At 55.1% G+C, this 18749-nt stretch overlaps 1 protein-coding gene across 5 annotated transcripts in view; it reads right to left on the minus strand.

Annotated features, from left to right (window-relative positions):
• KCNAB2 (potassium voltage-gated channel subfamily A regulatory beta subunit 2) overlaps positions 1-18749 on the minus strand; it is a 113500-nt gene that overhangs the window by 11700 nt on the left and 83051 nt on the right. For all 5 annotated transcript variants that reach the window (XM_033228621.1, XM_033228623.1, XM_033228620.1 and 2 more), the window contains 6 exons: positions 17835-17878; positions 16875-16912; positions 7914-7993; positions 4904-4948; positions 2714-2758; positions 1225-1268 (listed from right to left, as the gene is read on the minus strand). In XM_033228621.1, coding sequence (XP_033084512.1) covers positions 1225-1268; positions 2714-2758; positions 4904-4948; positions 7914-7993; positions 16875-16912; positions 17835-17878 — 296 coding nt within the window. The remainder of the gene's footprint in view (positions 1-1224; positions 1269-2713; positions 2759-4903; positions 4949-7913; positions 7994-16874; positions 16913-17834; positions 17879-18749) is intronic.

The following is an 18749-nucleotide window of genomic DNA, read 5'->3' on the forward strand; positions in this document are numbered from 1 at the left end:
AGCTGATGGAGGTCTCGAAATGCTACGGTAGAGGTGGGGACACATCCCACAGGGAGTAGGGGGAGTCTCCCCTTCAGGAGGACGTCGGGGGACCACAGGCCACATGTCCTTGACTAAATGAAGGGGAAGCGCCTCCTCCCCCAGACAACATGCCCTCCTCTGAGGTCACTCTGTGTTACAACAGGGGGATCACGGCATCCATCACACGTGGAGGGAGGGTTACGCTGGCTGCCCATCCCACCAAAAGCAATACTGTCTGTGGCCAGGCATGGTGGCCCATGCCTGTCATCCCAGCACTCTAGGGGGCCGAGACGGGTGGATCACTTGAGGTCAGGAGTTCGAGACCAGCCTGACCAACATAGTGAAACCCTGTCTCTACTAAAAATACAAAAAAAAAAAATTAACCAGGCGTGGTGGCGGGCACCTGTAATCCCAGGTATTCAGGAGGCTGAGGCAGGAGAATCGCTTGAACCCAGGAGGCGGAGGTTGCAGTGAGCCAAGATCATGTCACTGCACTCCAGCCTGGGCGACAAGAGCAAAACTCCATCTCAAAAACAAAAACAATAACAATGGCAATAGTATCTAAAACGCCCAAGCCACCCGCTCGTGCTTAGAGCAGCTCAGGACACACAGCTGGCAGAGTGAAACACTGGGTTGGGGTGGGCAGGATGGGGAGCGGGTGGCTGGCCCCCTAGGTGATTTTCAATGGAATGATCTATTACCTTGAAGAAAATGAACACAGATAGGAAAGGCATGAAGACAATAAAAATACAGCAAGAGCCAGACACCCCGGTGCCTTGCTCCAGTGCCCGTGAATGCTGAGCCCCAGGCTGTGTGGCATGCACCTTCTCCTGGGTGCTGTGGGCATCCCAGCCACCCTCGCCGGGTGCACTCTTACTGTCCCTATTGCACAGATACTGTGGCAGAGGCGTGGGGCAGGCTGCGCCTTGCTGAAGACCCACTCAGCCAGTGCGGGGCCGAACTTGGATTGAAACCCAGGCTGGTCTGTGGTCTGTGCTCAGCCACTGGGCGCCCTTGTTCCCTGCAGGGTCCCCCTGTGCTGCCCGGGTGGAAGGAGAGGGTCAGGCCAGAGCACCGCGTGCCCCGGGATTGGGCCCTTGGTTGAGTAACTTGGGGGCGTCAGGCTCTGTGCTGCTTTCACTTTGGCCTCTGAGGACAATCCCACAGGTGTGGGGATCCTGAGGTGCCTGAGTGCGTCCTCACCTTCGATTATGTGCTTCCTGGACAGGCCCCGCTCCGTCTCCGCCCTGGAAAACAGGCCGACCATGTGTGATGTTGCCAGTGGTTTTGGCACCCTGGCCCCTCCCAGGAAACGTTTATGATGCAATGTTAGGCACAAAAACGGGGCCAGCAAATGCCGTGTGGGGTTGGATTCCGCTTTGGGGGTAGGTACCCGAGGCTACAGGGCTGAACTCCCAGAGGCCTGGGGCAGGCCTGGTCACAGGGCTCAGAGGGGAGGTGGGCAGCAGCAGGGGAAAGGGGGCTTTTGTTTTTCAACCCAACCCATGTGCTTCATTTGGACTTTTTATTTTTATTTTTTAAATTAAGAACAAATCAGGCTGGGCACAGTGGCTCATGCCTGTAATCCCAGCACTTTGGGAGGCTAAGGCAGGAGGATTACTTGAGTCCAGGAGTTCAAGACCAGCCTGGGCAACAGAGTGAGACCCCATATCTTATGAAAGGACAAATGAAGGCTAGGTGTGGTGGCTCACGCCTGCAATCCTAGTGCTTTGGGAAGCTGAGGTGGGCAGATTACTTGAGCTCAGGAGTTTGAGACCAGCCTGGACAACATGATGAAATCCTATCTCTACTATATATATATATAAATTGCTGGGCATGGTGGCATGTGCCCGTAGAGTCAGCTACTTGAGGCAGGAGAGTCACTTGAACCAGGAGGCTGAGGCCGCAGTGAGCTGGGACTACGCCACTGTACTCCAGCCTAGGTGACAAAGTGAGACCCTGTCTCAAAAAAAAAAAAGAAAAGAAAAAAAAGGACAAATTAGTCAGGTCTGGTGGCACATGCCTGTAGGCTGAGGTGGGAAGATTGCTCGAGCCCAGGAGTTTGAAGCTACAGTAAGCCGTGATTGTGCCACTGCATTCCAACCTGGACGACAAAGCGAGACCCTGTCTCAAAAAAATAAATAAAAATAAATAAAAAATAAAAGAAAGAAAGAAAGAAAAAATGAATCATAGTTATAATTCCTATGAGCCCAAGTATGTCCAGACCACAAACTATGGAGCTAGACACTTGGAGACCTGCACGGGTGACGACAGGCGGCCCAGGGAATTTGGAGTGGTTTGGGGGTTTGGGCAGTTCACAGATTTTCTGTGTTTTCCATAATTTTTATGATGTTACCATAGTGACCAGGAAAAAATAATCCATGTAAGTAAAAAGAAAAGTTTTTTGTAAAAGGCAAACTCAGCCACAGCTACTTTTCTGGATTTGATGTCCCTTAACAGGGATGGGCACCAGGCACAGCTGGTGGCTGCAGAAACGCCAGCTCTGCCCCTGCTGGGGACGGGAAGCGGCACTGGGCTGGGGCCTGACCAGGACAGACCCTGACCACTCTCCTTTCTGAAGCAGGACTGTCCTCCCACCACCCTAGGAGCCTTCTAGGTCAGGGGTCTCTGGGGAGCGTGGGACTGTGGCTGCTGGGCCAGGGCTGGAAGCATCGCCAGCTGTTGCACCTACTTTCCGCCCCAGAAGATCTTGGTGGTGATGACGAGGCTGGACCGCCTGCGGGAAAGAAGAGAAGGAAGAGGTGTGATGGGGCCCGGCCCCTGGGGGGTCCTCCTTCATTCGCGACGTCCTCATCTCTCACACAGAGGTCCTGAAAGCCCTCCCGCCTGGGACCCTGGGCCATGAAATGGGCACTTCTCCATCATTTGATGTGTACCACGTGCCAAGCCACGATGCGTGGGCTCCTCATGGAGCCAGGAGGCAGCCACCGAGGCAGTAACTGTGAGTCAGGCAGTGGGAGTTGGATAGTGGGGGCCCAGTGTGACCGGAGCCCGGAGGAGATGCCTTCCGCCCAGGATGTGGGAGGGGGCCTGGCTCAGGGAATACGAGGGGTGCATGGATTTGGTCCAGGTGGAGGAAGCAGCAAGAGCCAAGGTGTGGGCCGGGGGCAGGGGTGGGCTCTGGGGGGATCTGGCAGGAGTTGAGGATGGAAAGATGAAGGTGGAAGGCAGCCAGGGAAGCGCTCTGCAACGTTCCCCACAGAATGTGACGCCTGTTGCAGAAAATGTGTGTGGGACCGCCTGGTCAGGGTAACTTGGGAGGCACCTACGGAGGGAGGGGAGGCACAGGGAGCCCAAGTGTGGCCAGGCCAATGGGATTCTGGGTTTGAGTAGCTGAGGCAGAGAACTCTGAGGATTTGGGCTTGAGCAGTGCAAAGGGAAGTAATCCGTTCTTCTGCTCTAAGTCCACGAGACAAATGCCCATACGAGTGGCTTTGTCCTGGTGGGATGGGGGACAATGATGGCCCCTCCCGGCCACATTTGACCTCGACCCCTCCCAGAGGAGGGAATACTCCCCACCCAGGGGGTGACAATGACCTCCTGGTGCCCCATGGCTGAGCTGCTTTCCCACCCGGGTCCCGGGCTGCTCAGGGAAGCAGCTCAGGAGGCTGGAGCAGGAGGCCTCCTTTGCCCCCGAAGCATTGGCCACAGAGCTCTGGCAGGGGCAGCGTTACCTCCAGGAAGACAGACCACCCCACACCACCTCCATGCGCATTTGCCAAAGACGTGATCAGGGGATTTGCTAATATGTGCAATTTCCTTTAATTACGGGGTGAGGAGGAATTTCTTTTGGGATTAGAGTTGCCAAAAAACAAATTTGATGGGGCAAGAGGAAGGGGTGTTAGGAATCCATGGGGGGGGGTGGGGGCTTCCCGACAAATGACACTGGGATTCTGAGTGGCACTGGGAGGGGAGGGAGGAGGGAGCCCAACTTTATAACTGCTTCTCATGTTTCTGAAAATAAAGAAACATTTATTAAGAAACAGGGCCCTGGGGCTTGTCAGCACCTTCAGATAAAGCTGTGTTCCGGGGTCTGGGGAGCCCCAACATGTAGGCAAGTGCTCAGCCCGATTGGTCCCAAGGTGGGTGAGGACCTTGGCCTGGGAAGGGCTCACAGGCTCCAGGGAGAGAAGGGTGGATGGCCCCCGATCTGTGACCTTTGGGCCACATCACACCCGGGGACCGCTCCCCAGTCTATGCTGGAGGGGACCACTTCCCAGGGGAGTGTGACACATCCTGCCCTGAGCTAGGTAGTGGGTAATTTACAGACTTGGGGCCACTGACCCTCAGGATAGCCCTGCCGGGAAGGTCCGCTACATACACCCTTACAGATGGGAACAGTGAGCTCCGGAGAGGTTGAGACGCCGCGAAGGTCCCATGGACAAGGTGCAGGGTGGGATCCAACCCCAGGGCCCCCAGACTCTCTGAGCCACTCCCCTCTCTGGCCCCCTGGCTCCCCTGACCCTAAGTGCTCCAGCGAAAGAGGTGGAAGGGCTTTGCACCCCCATCTGTAGCAGCACCCCTCTGCTGTACCCAGGCCCGTTCTCACACCAAGCTCTTTTTGGCCTGACACTTTGTAAGCAGGGACCCTAGTGCTCTGGATCTCTGTGGATGAGCGGGGACAGGTGGAGTGAGCACGCTAGGGTGGGGCAGACAGTGTATTCAGCCTCCCTTCAACTTTTTTCTCAAGCAGAGTCACCTCCTCCTCTTGGAGAACTGAATTTTCCTCTCCACCTCCCAGCAAGAAAAATGTGAAGACTTGCAGGCCTTACAACACTGCACAATGGGCTGATGAGGCTGACCCTGGGATAGTTCGCCCCCACCCATCCCAGGGACAGACCGCAGAGAGCAGGGTCCTTACCTCCATCCTTTCTTCTTAATGATGTTTCCCAGTACCACTTCAGCCCTGCAAAACAAGACACCGCGATCTCATCACAGCCAAACAGAAAAACCAAACGCAGACCCACTGTGGCCACTGGCCACTTGGTTCCCTCTGTGAAAATGCCACTGGGGCCAGAGAGCCAGGCTGTTAACACCCACCTTGGCTCAGTAGCTCATTCCAGAGAGAGAGGGCTGGCCCGAGGGGGCGGGAGCAGCTGTGTTATTGCTCCCCACTAGGATGGCTGTGGCATGTTCCCCTGCAGATGCATGTCTAAGCAGTGGCGGCCCCAGCTCTCACAGAGAAGGAAGGAGCTGCTGTTGAGCTTGGCAAGGCCAGCATCCCATTTTCTAGTCAGCTGAAAATTCACGAGGGAAAATGCCTGGCAACATTAGGTGGGCAAGATTTCCACACAAGTATCTGGTTTTTTTTTTTTTTGAGATAGAGTCTTGCTCTGTCACCCAAGCTAGAGTGCAGTGGCGAGATTTTGGCTCTCTGCAACCTCTGTCTCTTGGGTTCAAGCGATCCTCCTGCCTCAGCCTCCCGAGTAGCTGGGACTACAGGCACACGCCACCACGTCCAGCTAATTTTTGTATTTTTAGTAGAGACAGGGTCTCGCCATGTTGGCCAGACTGGTCTCGAACTCCTGACCTCGAGTGATCTGCCCACCTTGGCCTCCCAAAGCGCTGGGACTACAGGCATGAGCCACCGTGCCCGGCCAAGTATCTTTTTCTAAAGGTAAATTATTCATCAAGTGCATCTTCTGTTTTGAGGGACAATTAACATGTACTCAGGGTCAAGGGCTGGATTTCCAGCAGACGTGTATGCTTGTGTATATGTGTGTACATGGGTGCACGTGTGTGGGTGCACGTGTCCCTCTCATTTCCTGCGTTGAACGGCAGAGAGTCAGATGCTAGGCAGACCACTGTGTGTCCTGTTTGTCATCACTCCGGGTCCTGCACCAAACTCAGGCCAGCTGGGGGCATGGGCGGCCGTTGCAGCCTTGCCTGGCACTGCAGCACTGGATTAACTTTGAAGAACTTTCTGCTTGTAGCAAAATGTTTCTGAGCAAAACAACAGACGGAGACTGATCCGTACTCTGTGCTACATTCCAATTATAAAAGCGCCTGAGTCATCCACTCAGAAATAATGGGCTCTGATTTGCAAGCTGTTTAGCATGCGCTCTGAATGCTCCTCATTTATGGTCAAGACGCACAGAAAATTCACTCAGCCCTAGGCCTCTTCCTTTTATTCCTTGGTCCCTGATTTGTCGAACGAAGGATCAGGAAAGGAGGAGGAAGAGAGAAAAGCTGGCAGTGATCCCTGGGGCAGAGGAGCAGCAGACAGTGAGTTACCTAAGCCTGTGGCTTGTGGCTCCGGCTGTGAATTTGGTAGGACTCACACCTGTTTGCGGGACACAGAAATCCTGTAGCTCTCCAAGAAGTATGCAAATTAGCGTCAGAAGAAGCAGGAGGCCTCGGGAAGATAAGGGTTTGGCCTCCTGCGAGCTGCCTCTCAGCCTCCCCCAAACTCCCCAAAGCAGTTTCTTCCTGCCTATCCCTGGCATGCAGCGCCCAGGTCCCCTGTGAGGGCACTGATGGGCGTCCACCAGAGGCTCAGCTCTGAGCTGGACTGAGGGACCGCAGTGGCTGGCTCAGGAGCAGAGGGGCAGGGGATCCCACAGAAATGGCAACCCGAGGGGAAGCTGCTCCCTGACTCCCCGGCCTTCCGGCAAGTGGCTTCTGAGAGGCCCATGGCTGCTAGAGACCCAGTGAACTTGCCCAGCTCACCAGTCTGGGTGTCCAGTTAAACAGGGGAACATGGAAACTGCGAGTGACAGAGGATGGAGTGTGGCTGCTGTGACATGGGGTGCGCCCGGCCCCATCCACAGGGCTGCACAGAGTTGCCTCCCACACGTTCTTCTGGGCAGCAAAACCCAGGCCAAAGCAGGCAGCGAAGAGGTGGGGGGCTCGGGACGGGAGGTGCCTCTCGACTTGGCATCTGCACTGGGCTTTTTGACCTCAGACCCCTCTGCTGGGCTCGTCTGTCTGGAAAGTGGTTCACTTTGATGGGAAGCTGCTGCCAGTCTGGAGGGGGTGGGAGGGGGCTGTGCCATCAGGAGGGCCGAAAGGGCTGCAGATGGGGGCTGGAGGCGGTTTGAGGGCCCAGCGGCAGCCCCCAGGCCTGTGTGCTCACCAGGCTCTGGGTGGGAACTTGAGTAGGGCTCAGTTGGGTTCCCTGCCGTCAGGTGCTCTGGGCCCCGCTGCAGTTGCTGGTAACCCACTAGGGCCCACGAAGCAGCTGCGGGCCAAGCAGCTACGGTGCACAGCAGCCCAGGCCTGCAGCCTGCCCGGATGACAGGAACTTGGCTGGCCCCAGGCAGGAGGGGGGCAGAAGGAGGATGAAGAGAGGGCCAACAAATGATTTCACAAACAAAAGCTGACTTCTGGAAACCCAATGCAGGAGAGTGGATGATTTGATTACAGCCAGTCTTTAAAACTGAAGCCAACAGCCTGGCTGAAGAGGGCTGAGCTTTTACATAATTGAGCAGGAAAGTTCACTGCCAAGATGGGAAGTGCTCCCCCACAGCACTCGGCCGGAGCCTGCCCTCCCTAGCTCTGAGGCCCTGCAGGCCCTGCAGCCCTAGTTGCACTAGTGAGACATGAAATGTCAAAATGTCAGGCATATCAAGAGAGCCCAGGACAGCAGCTTAATCGTGCCTCTCACCCAGCACAGCATCTTTGGCACCAGAGGGACTGTGGTCCCCCTGGTGACTCCATGGGGAGTTTAGCAAGTGACCAGTGTCCAAGCATTCTGCAATTCCAGCCCCGTGAAAATAATACCTCCTAAAACCATTCAGAGTTTAAAAATGAAAGCAGGGCGCAAGGTGCATTTGTGAGCACTCTTGGGAATGTGAGTGGCAGGCATCCCTGCAGCTCCGGCTCTGCCCAGGCATTCTGCACCACTTTTTCCCATGCGAAAAGACACATACTTGCCGGCTGCGTAGACTTCTGCTGTATCGAAGAGGTTGATGCCATTATCGTAGGCCAAGGTCATGAGCTGCTCTGCCATCTGAAACGAGAAAACCGGCACTGTCCTGCCAGCCGGGAGTGGGGCTCAGAGGCTCTTGAGCACCACCCTCTTGGCCTGGGAGGCCTCCCCACGTCTAGGCCCTGCCCCCCAGGGCCCGAGAGGCTCCTCTGTGGGCTCTCTACTTGCCCTCTCCTGCCACAGGAGAGGGATGGAGGCAGCTCTCAGTAAGAAACCCACTGAGAAGAATAAAGAAGGCAAAAGGAATGAAGAAACTGCCGAGGACTGTGAATTTCTTGAGAGCAGGGACCCCATCAGTTGGGGTCATCACAGGGCTTAGCACCTGTACTGGGTTGAACGGTATCCCCACAGAATTCATGTCCACTCAGAAGCTTAGAGGTGACCTCATTTGGGAATAGGGCCTTCTTGAACGTAATTAGCGAAGATGAGGTTGTATTGTGTTAGGGTGGCTCCTAAACCCCATGTGACTGGTGATTTACAAGAAGAGAAAATGCAGACACAGAAGTCCATGAGACTATGAAGGCAGAGACTGGAGTGACACGTCCACAAGCCAAGGACTGTGGGCAACCCCCAGGAGCTGGGAGAGGCATGGGGCGGACCCTTCTCCAGAGCCTTTGCAGGGAACCTGGCCCTGCCGACACCTTGGTATCCGACCTCTGGCCTCCAGAAGGTGACAGAACATGGGTCTGTTGTTTCAGTTCCCCAGGTTATGTTACTGTGTTACAGCAGTCCTAGGAAACCAAGGCAGTCCCCAGCAGGGGCTCTGTGGACGTTGCTGGGATGAGTCTATGTCCTTAAAGCCAGGGCTATGTATTCAGTTGTATCTCATTGAATCTTTCCCAGCACCTGCACATGAGGACTGAATTGTTACTTTTGTAGATGGAGCAACTGAGGCCCCACAGCTGGTGCACGGCGGGCGACATCCATTCCGGCCTCTTGGCCAGTGTTTCTCCAATGGCACATGTTCCCGGCCCCGAGCGACACTGCTGTAGTGGTGGCTGCCTCGTGGGCAAGATCGATGAATGCCTGCCTGAGCTAAACGGGCTGCCGTCCATCAGACTTTGCTCCGTGGCTGCTGTCAGGATGCGACTGTGCTCCATGAGCAAAGAACTGGTCGTGAGGTGGGACTCATGGAGCCAGGAGAGCCCCTCCGCAAGTGACAGCTCCCTCCAAGAGGCTGGAGAGACGGGTGCTCCTGAGCTGCTGGCCCTCGGACAGGGCTGCTTCCCTCTGAGTGTCACACTTCCCCTGGTGCAGCTCAGAGCACCAGGCCTCTCCGGCAGCAAGCCAGAGAGTGGGTGAGTAATTCTTAATAATGCTAAAAAACCATAGGACAGAAAACCAGCCAGGGGCGGCTTCACAGGGCTGCGCCTCTCCTTTCTGAGCTCAGAAGCCCTCGTGGCCAGGAGGTGTGGAGAGTGAGGACAGTGTCCTGTGAGGATCGCGGGGTAGCCACCACTGGGGGGCACCCATGGGAGAAGGCCCATGCCCAAATGTTGCGCGTGGGAAGGCGGGCCTGGTGCTAGAGATCTGCCAACTTCTCAAGAGAAGCCAGAAAGGCCGCATGTTTGTGGGTGGGGGGTGTATGGAAATCTGGCCGGCAGCCTGGCGACGTTGGCAGTCATCCCCAAACATCTCAGACACTGAAATGCACGCAGCCAAAGCTGAGCCCCGGTTAGTTGGCGGCTGTGATTTGAGTCAGGAAACCCAAGGGTGGAGGCCGTCGGTTTTCAGGACCCACCTGCTGGGGCTCCATTGCTGTCTTCCTGCTGCAGCTCAACTGCCCTGAGGTATCAAATGCAGCCATGCATCAAATGCATCCACTGCCAGAGGGATCTGCTTCTGCCCCTCCAGCCTCCTCCTCCCGGATGTAGCCACTGAGGGAGCACCCAGGAATCTGTCCCCACCTCTAGCACTTTGCTTCCCAGCACCAGGGCTCCAGCAGGGACAGAGGGGCGGCTTGTTCACCTGCTCACTGCTTCCTCTTCATCTTCCTCCTGACTCTTCCCAGATGCCTCCCACAACCAGGCCCTGGAGGAGAGAGCCCAGGAGGGCACGGTGCGCCGGGCTCCGTCGGGGCTAAGCCTGTGGTTAGGGCACTCATGCTCCTGCCAGGGCTTCTCAGAGGAGGGGACCCAGGGCTCTGTTTTCCATTTTTGTATTTCAGACACGTGTATTTTCTTATCCTCCATCTTTCTTCCAGGAGGGCAGGCACACTACCCATATGTTTCTTCACTTTGATTTTTTCACTCACAATACGTCCTAGAAACCAATCCACACCTGCTCATGAAGATCCCTTTCATTCTTTTTGCTTAATTAAAACATTACTGCATTTATCAAAGAGAATTTTTAAAGTTGTGGTAAGATACATATAATGAAATTTACTATTTTAACCTTTTTCAAGCATAGTTCAGTGCCAGTAAGTACATTCGCATAGTTGTGTAACCATCACCACCATCCATCTCCCTGTCATGTTCCTAAACTGAAACTCTGTACCCACTGAACAGTAACTCCCCTTCTCTGCTCCCTGCCCCCAGTCCCAGCACCCACCATTCTCTGGTATTTATGAATTTAACTACTCTAGGAACCTTAGACAAATGCAGTCACACCCTATGTCCTTTTTGTGGCTTGTTTCAATGAGTGTAATGTCCTCAAGGTTCAACATTCATCCAAGGGGTAGCACGTGTCCAGAATGTCCAAGACTGGGTGTTTTTTTATTTTTTGGAGATGGAGTCTCATTTTGTTGCCCAGGCTGGAGTGCAGTGGCATGATCCTGGCTCACTGCAACCTTTGCCTCCTGGGTTCAAAAGATTCTCCTGCTTCAGTCTCCCAAGTAGCTGGGACTATAGGCACATGCCACCAAGCCTGGCTAATTTTTGTATTTTTAGTAGAGACAAGGTTTCACCATGTTGGCCAGGCTGGTCTCGAACTCCTGACCGCCTCAGCCTCCCAAAGTGTGCCGGACAAAGACTGGGTTTTGAAAGGTGTTTAGGAGTTTGTCAGGCAGGCAAGGGGGAGTGGGTCGGGGAGGGCACTCCAGGCCCTGGGGCTGGTGTGGGCGAGGGAGGCAGCCTGCAGCAGCATCAGCTCCACTGAGATCTCACTCACCTGTGCTCAGGTCAAACCCCGGGGAGCCCTCCTTGACTAATCCTCCCATCACTGGAGCATGAAGTTCAGCCACTGCTGTGGCTTCCCAGCAAATTAGTCCAGAATCTGACCCCTCTCCCCACCTCCACTGTGCCTACCCTGCTCTGAGCCTCCAGCGGCTCTTGGCTGGTTTCTCACAATAGCCTCCTAGCTCTCTGCTTCCATCCTCTCTCTCTGCACCTGCCCCAGGCAAAGCGTGGACCGTAGGCCAGCATCAGCATGAGATCAGAAATGCGGCCTCCCAGGCTCCACGACAGCCCTGCCACATCAGGATGTGCCTTCTAAGTGCGTCGGATCGTGCACACGCCGAACTCTTGAGACACCCTCATGACTGGCTATTCCCAGTGTAGCAGCCGGGGCGAGCCTTGGCAGACCTTTTAAATCAGGTCAAAGTTCCTCCATGCAAAAGCCCTCCGGGGGCTTCCATCTCGCAGAGGGTCAAAGCCAAAGTCCCCACCAGATCTGCACCCTGACCCCCGACTCTATCTCCTGAACCCCCTTCTCCCCAACACTTGACCTTAGGGCTTGGCCTTGGTTGTCCCCTCGGCCCCCAGAAGGCTCCGTCTCTGGACCACCACGTGGCTTCCTTGCCCTCTTCTGCTTCCCGACTGCTCTGTTGTCAGGACCCCCGCCCCCTGCCCTCCTTTTTCTACTTTCTTCTCTGCAGTCGACTAAATAATGGTTCTCCAAAGGTATCAGGTCCCTGGAACCTGGGAATGTGACCTTAGGTAGAAACAGGGACTTTGCAGATGGGATTAACGTGAGTACTCTGCGATGGGGAGAATGTCCTGGCTTAGCTAAGTGGGCCCTCAGTGCCATCACAGGTGACCATATGAGGACGAGACAGATGGAGACTTGACAGACAGAAGAGAAGGAGGGAGAGTGTCCACAGGGTCAGAGACTGGAGGATGTGGGCACAAGTCAAGGACGGCCAGCAGCGCCGGACGCTGAAGAGGCCGGGAAGGGTCCTAGCCTGGAGAAAGGAGCCTGGCCCAGCTGACTCCTGGACTTAGGCCAGGAAGGGTACTGGCCTGGAGAAAGGAGCCCGGCCTGGCTGACTCCTGGGCTTTGGCCAGGAAGGGTACCGGCCTGGAGAAGGGAGCCCGGCCTGGCTGACTCCTGGACTTAGGTTCAGGGGTACCGAGTTTGGATCTTTGACCCCCAGAGCCGTGAGAGAATACGTTGCTGCTGTTTTCAGCCATGCATTGGTGGCTACTTGTTACACCAGCCACAGGCAGCTCACACCCTCTCCACAGCACGTTCGACCACTGGAGAAAGTGTCCTCTCTAGAAAGAGAGTGACTGGGAAGAGGCTGGGAGCAGGCAGGAAGCTGGCGCTAAGCAGGGGCTCCACAAGCCTGAGGCAGGGACCTGGCTGCTCCTGGCTCTGCTCTGCTCACTGGGAGGCCTCCCACTCCTGTTCACAGACGAGAACAAAGGGCTCGGCGCTCTCCACTCCAGAGCACAGTGGCCCTGGGCACGCCTGGTTCCCTCTGGGGAGGAAAGCCCGACCAATCACAGACGCCTGTGGACCAATCACAGACGCCTGTGGTCATCACAGACCTCCGAGGGCGTGCAGGCAGCTGGATCAGCAGGGTCCGGCATGGCAGACACCGACACTAACCTGTCCCTCAGCAAAAACGAAGCCACCACACAATTCCAGCTGCATCCAGGGTGGCGCCTGGGACTGGGAGGACCAGAGGCAGGAAAGAGAGGGAGGGACTCACAGCATTGTGGGGCTCTGCTTTCTCACTGTTTTATTTATTTATGTTTTTATGGCTATGATTTTGCTGTAATTTTTCTTCCAGGTTTTTCTGCCCTTTCCCTAGAAAACTGAAGCTCTACTCCGCAGACTGCTGTCTGCGCTGCTGCTGTCTACACTGGCTGCGTTTTCCATTTGCTGTCACGGGCCTTTCCTATGCTGTCCTTCAAAACATGAGTTTTCCCCTCCCCCCCCCCCCCCGAGATGGAGTCTCGCTCTGTCATTCAGGCCAGAGTGCAGTAGCACGACCTCAGCTCACTGCAACCTCTGCCTCCCAGATTCAAGCAATTCTCTTGCCTCAGCCTCCTGAGTAGCTGGGATTACAGGTGCCTACCACCACACCTGGCTAATTTTTGGTATTTTTAGTAGAGATGGGGTTTCACCATATTGGCCAGGCTGGTCTTGAACTCCTAACCTTGTGATCCTCCTGCCTCGACCTCCCAAAGTGCTGGGATTACATGGATGAGCCACCGCCCCCAGACCTAAAACATGACTTCTAAAGACCTCCTCTCTGTGGCTGCATCCTGGTTCATTTTATGGAGCCTTTATTTTGTGACTTTTTGTTCCTTCCAGTATCTAGGTTCCAGTTACTGAAGTCAGAAGGAAGCTCAGGAGACATATGGGCCACCTCCCTGTCACCCCATCTGGGGCGACAAGGAATCTGTCCCTACTCCAGTACGGTTACCCCACAGCTGAGCTCTGGCCACAAGCGTTGAGGCAAAGAGCACCAGGTGGAATGCCCCGTGGCCAGCGGCCAGGTGAGACCCCTTTACCTGTTTATGGCCAGAGGCTCAGCTTCCTTGAACTGGGAATAGCACCTGCCTCCCTGGGGTAATAGAGGATTAGGTGAGATAATAAGTGTAAGGTTCTCAGCCACTACTTCTATTAAATTTTTATTGTTTGGCTTGTCTTGAACACATGCTTCTAATGGGGAGTGTGAGGCCACAGAAAGGGCACCTAACAACAGGAGGGCTGGAGACCTGAAACCACCGTGGTGGTGGCTCCGACAGGCGTCATGTCATCTTAGGGTCCCTAGTGTGGTCTGATCCCTTCATGGGCTCCTGGGAGCACTGGCTGAGAATGTGATGGTGTCCTACAAACTGTGGACTCTGCCCTGTGCCATGTGAGGGTGGCTGTCATTCCTGCCTCACCAGGTGGTTTGTTCCATCCCTGGGCAAGCTTTCATTTGGTTCCTGGCATGGCATAGAACTGGCTGAGCTGCTGTTCACACAACAACCCTGCAGATACTGCAGGGCACAGCTGCTGCGGCCCATGCAACAGGGGACGTCAAGACTTTTCTGTAAAGGGACACATACTAAATGCTTCAGGCACTGTGGGCCACAGAGTCTCTGTTGCAATTACTTAGCTCTGCCCTTGTGGAGTGAAAGCAGCCACTACATGTAAATGATGGGCGTGGCTATGTCCCAATAAAACTTTATTTATACAAATAACCTGCAGAGTTCATAGACAGGAAGTAGATTAGAGGTGACCAGGGGATGGGAAGTTATTGTCTAAAGGTGCAGAGCTCCTGTTTGGGGTGATGAAATATTTTGGAAACAGATATTGGTAAGGGTGGCAGAGTATGTGAATGTACTTAATGCCATTGAACTGTACACTTAAAAATGGTTAAAAAGGCAAATTTTATGTTTCATATATGTAATAAAAAACTGAAAACAAAAAAAGCAGTCCAGGATGGTCCTTGCTTCCTTGCTGGCTTGGACTGAGCCACAGAACCTGAAGTGCACAAATCCTCTTCATCTGAACCGCAGCCAGGTGGGCCCCCTGTTCTAGACATACTGATTTCTTTTTTGACACTAACTGGAGGATTAATACAAAAATTTGTCTTGCTCCTTTGCTAAGCCATTTTAATCTGCCACAACCATTCAGAACCCCGTCTCTGCCATCTATTTTACTCTCTGTCCTTCCAACTTGGTGTCCTCTAGAAATGACCTCCAATCTCTTCACACGTGTCCATCACTGTGTTCCTGATGGAGACACTGCATAGGTCTGGGCCAGTGGGGCTGCCACTGGGCCATTCATTAACGCTCTGAGGGGGGCCTGGTTTGCTGGTGAAAACATCATCTCGTTGGATGGGTCTAGTCTGTCTGCTTGTTTATATCTTTCCCACAGGACATCACAGGCCACCCAGCTAATATTGTTTGGAAATGAAGTTATGCCCTTCTACAGAATTCTCCCATCCTGCTTCAGAAACCACATCGAAAGGGAAACGAGGCCGAGTCAGGCAAGGCTGATTCAGATTGAACCCTATGGGCCCCCGAGCTCATATGAACAAATCTGGTGGGCTAAGGTAAGGCAATTCCTTTTGCCTTAATAACTCCAGACTTCACCCTGAGATCCTGAGATAGCGCCTATCCAGCAACTTCAAAGCAAGGGGAAAATCATCCTATAACCAGCTACTGTCTTTTTGTTTTGTTTTTTTTTTTAGACAGAGTCTTACTTTGTGGCCTAGGCTGGAGTGTAGTGATATGATCTCAGCTCACTGCAACCTCTCCCTTCTGGGTTCAAGCAGTTCGCCTGCCTTAGCCTCTTGAGTAGCTGGGATTACAGGCACCTGCCACCACGCCCAGCTAATTTTTGTATTTTTAGTGGACATGGGGTTTCATCATGTTTGCCAGGCTGGTCTTGAACTCCCGACCTCAGGTGATCCACCCGCCCCAGCCTTCCAAAGTGCTGGGATTACAGGTGTGAGTCAACGCACCTGACCAGCTACTGTCTTAAAGATAAAAGTGGGCTGGGCACAGTGGCTCAAGCCTGTAATCCCAGCACTTTGGGAGGATGAGACGGGCAAATCACGAGGTCAGGAGATCGAGACCATCCTGGCTAACACGGTGAAACCCGTCTCTACTAAAAAAATACAAAAACTAACTGGGTGTGGTGGCAGGCGCCTGTAGTCCCAGCTACTCGGGAGGCTGAGGCAGGAGAATGGCGTAAACCCGGGAGGCAGAGCTTGCAGTGAGCTGAGATTGCGCCACTGCACTCCAGCCTGGGAGACAGAGCGAGACTCCGTCTCAAAAAAAAAAAAAAGATAAAAGTGACCCCAAACACAAACTATATGCATTTAAATTTTGATAGAAGCAAAGCTTTCCCTTGGAAATCTGAGCAATCACAGCTAAAAAGGTCTCACATCAATTCGCTGATCAATTTTTAAACACAACCTTTCTAGTACTAAGTAGGACAAACGCGAAAATTGCTTCTTGTGCAGATGCCCAGAGCTGTCTGAGCAAATGCCACCGCTCTCATTTCTGAGATGCTGCCTCACTGTCCAGAAGCATGTCTGGGCGTGTGCTGTCCCTGCCCTTCTGAGAGACCCAGAGGCGCTGGCAGCATACAAGCTGGCTTTTCCTTAGTGTTCACTTTCTTGTTCCAACTGTGGGGACATGAGCCCCAGCAAATACATCAGAGGTGGGGTTCCGTTCGGGGTCCCTGACTTCCCACAACAAAATACATCTGACTGCGATCCACACGGTTCATGGCAGCTGGGAAATGGATGGCGGATGCTGGGGTGAAATGCAGATCTCGGGTTCTTCAGCTTACAGCAAGCACTGCAGGGGCTGCATTCCACATGACCTCAATAGATAGTTACTGGAGTCTCCATGGCATGTGGGCAGCTAGAATCTGCACCCGGCTTCAGAATTTGGGAAGCATGTGCACCCTGAACTCTCCTCGTTAACTGTGGAATGGGGGTCAAGCGTGTGGGAAATCTGAGTCCTGGGGAGCTTCAGGGACATGCTGAGGCCCGAGGCATCTACTGCTGGGTGATGGCACCAGACTCAGCATTCCCTTTGGCCGCGGCCACCTGGCTCACCTCTCCACTCTCCCCTGGGGCAGGGCACCCTCGCAAAACAGAAAGAGGGAGGCAGGCTGCCGCGTTGGCTCCCGGGAGCACGTGCTCACTGGTCCCTGCAGCAGACTTAACCGTGTGCTCTGGCGAGCCCATGCTGGGCTCTGGGGTGCCGGGAGAGCCCCGTCTTACCTCATCGGTGATCTGGCCTCCGAAGGTCACCCATGTTCCTGGAAGGAGACACAGGGGTTCAAGTTAGGGACCCAGCAGCAAGCCAGATTCTCCCGTCGGTGCTCAGGCCTCAGGCTGCAGGGCCCAGGGGGCAGCCACAGGAGTCCCTCTGTGCTGCTCTGTGGCCAGGGTGTCCTTGGTGTGCGTGGACACCTGGCCTTCAGAGGAAGTCCTGCTCTCTTGGGGTCACTAAACTGAGGGGACGAAAGTCTCTAGGGCGGGTTGCTGGCTATGGGCCCAGCAGGTCTGGGGCTTTTGAAATGCCTGTCAGAGCTGCGCTGAGGTAGCTCCACATGCTGCAAGGAAAGGCACAAGGGACGCCTCTCTGAAAACACACCAGGTCTGACAGTTGCATCTGCGTGCTCCTGCTGGGACGGAGCGGGGAGGCCGATGTCAGGGCAGTGGGCGGTGGTTGGGGGCAGGGTATGCGTACTGCAGCGGGCGCTGTGTGTGTGGGGTGTGTGTACTGCATGCACAGGGGAGATGGGGACTGCACATTCTGGAAACAGGCCTTGCATCTGACAGGAGAGGAAAAAGGGCCAAATCCAATGGCGCTCCAGGAGGGACTCGTAAGCTGAGCCTACCGTGGAAGGTAAGGTGTCTTCCCTGCACTCCCGGGGCCGGAAGGGCCTCTGATTTTGTGGTGTGGGGTGGGGACCGTGTATGGAGGGGCCCCTAGTATCCGCCTCCCCTCCTCTGCTGAGGTTGTGTCTCTCTCTCCCTCTATCCCAGGCCCCCTCCCACCTGCCTTTGTTGCCATGGCAACCGAGCCCCCCGAATCCTGGGCTCTGGGTGCAGCTACTCCCTGGGGAGTACCAAAGGCCGGGCCACCCTGCCTCCCAAGGGGTGTCCAGTTCAGCCCATGTCCGGCCCCCCCACAGCCTGTTTCCCTGGTGGGATGGAGGGGACCACCACACTCACCAAGTCCCAGGCAGGAGACCCGCAGGCCAGACTTGCCCAGGTTCCTGAAAAACAAACGCCACGTGAGTTCTCAGCACCCGGGCAGGACCCCGCCAGCCAGGCTCAGGTCCTGCCAGGGCCAGCCCCGAACCACTCCCCCAACAGTCAGTGTGTGTTTGGAGGCTCCGAAAGGCACCGGGGACCTTCAGAGAGGTGCTTCTGCTCAGGCACCGCAGGGGTCAAGTGCCAACTGCCCCCAGCCCACACCATGCTGCTGGCACGGGCCCTGCTGGTGCCCACTGGGGATCTGCAGAGTGGTCTCGAGGACAGATGGAAATGCGGAGGGATGCTGTTTTATGGTGAAACCGGGTGGTCTCAGCCCCACGACACCATCTATGTGGTGCCCCTTGCAGAGAAGCTGCCTCTTCCCTCCTCTCTGAGGCCGCAATTTTGATTTTGTGTCTCTTCTTCCTGTCTCCAGAGACTAGGGCAGGAGATCGTCCTGTGCACCGGACCACATGGCCTGTGCATCTGTCCCTCAGGGTGCGGGGAGCTCCATGATGGGGCTGCCAGTTCTTAAGCAAGGCCAACCCTTCCTTTGTTACAGCCAGAACCAGGCCCAACAGCCGCGGCACAGCCTGGCAGCGCAGGCCTCCTAACCAGGCACAGCTGCCCGGGCTCCTTCCCAGGGCCACTGAGGCACCTACCCGCTGCGGTGCATCGCAGGGTTCACAGGAACGGGCCTTGGGCCATCATGATCATCCTTAGGAGGTGAAGGAGGGTGGCAGCCCTCTGCTGAGGACTGGCATGCTGGTCTGTCCTGGCACAGGTCACCTGGGAGCCCACGGGATTGCAGCAGGCCAGGCGGTCCCCAGGCATCCCGTCCCCAGATCCTCCCGGGAGCCGTACATGGCAGGTGCCTTGCTTGTTGTGACA

This window comes from Trachypithecus francoisi, unplaced genomic scaffold (assembly GCF_009764315.1).
Source record: "Trachypithecus francoisi isolate TF-2019V2 unplaced genomic scaffold, Tfra_2.0 Lachesis_group12, whole genome shotgun sequence".
NCBI lineage: Eukaryota > Metazoa > Chordata > Mammalia > Primates > Cercopithecidae > Trachypithecus > Trachypithecus francoisi.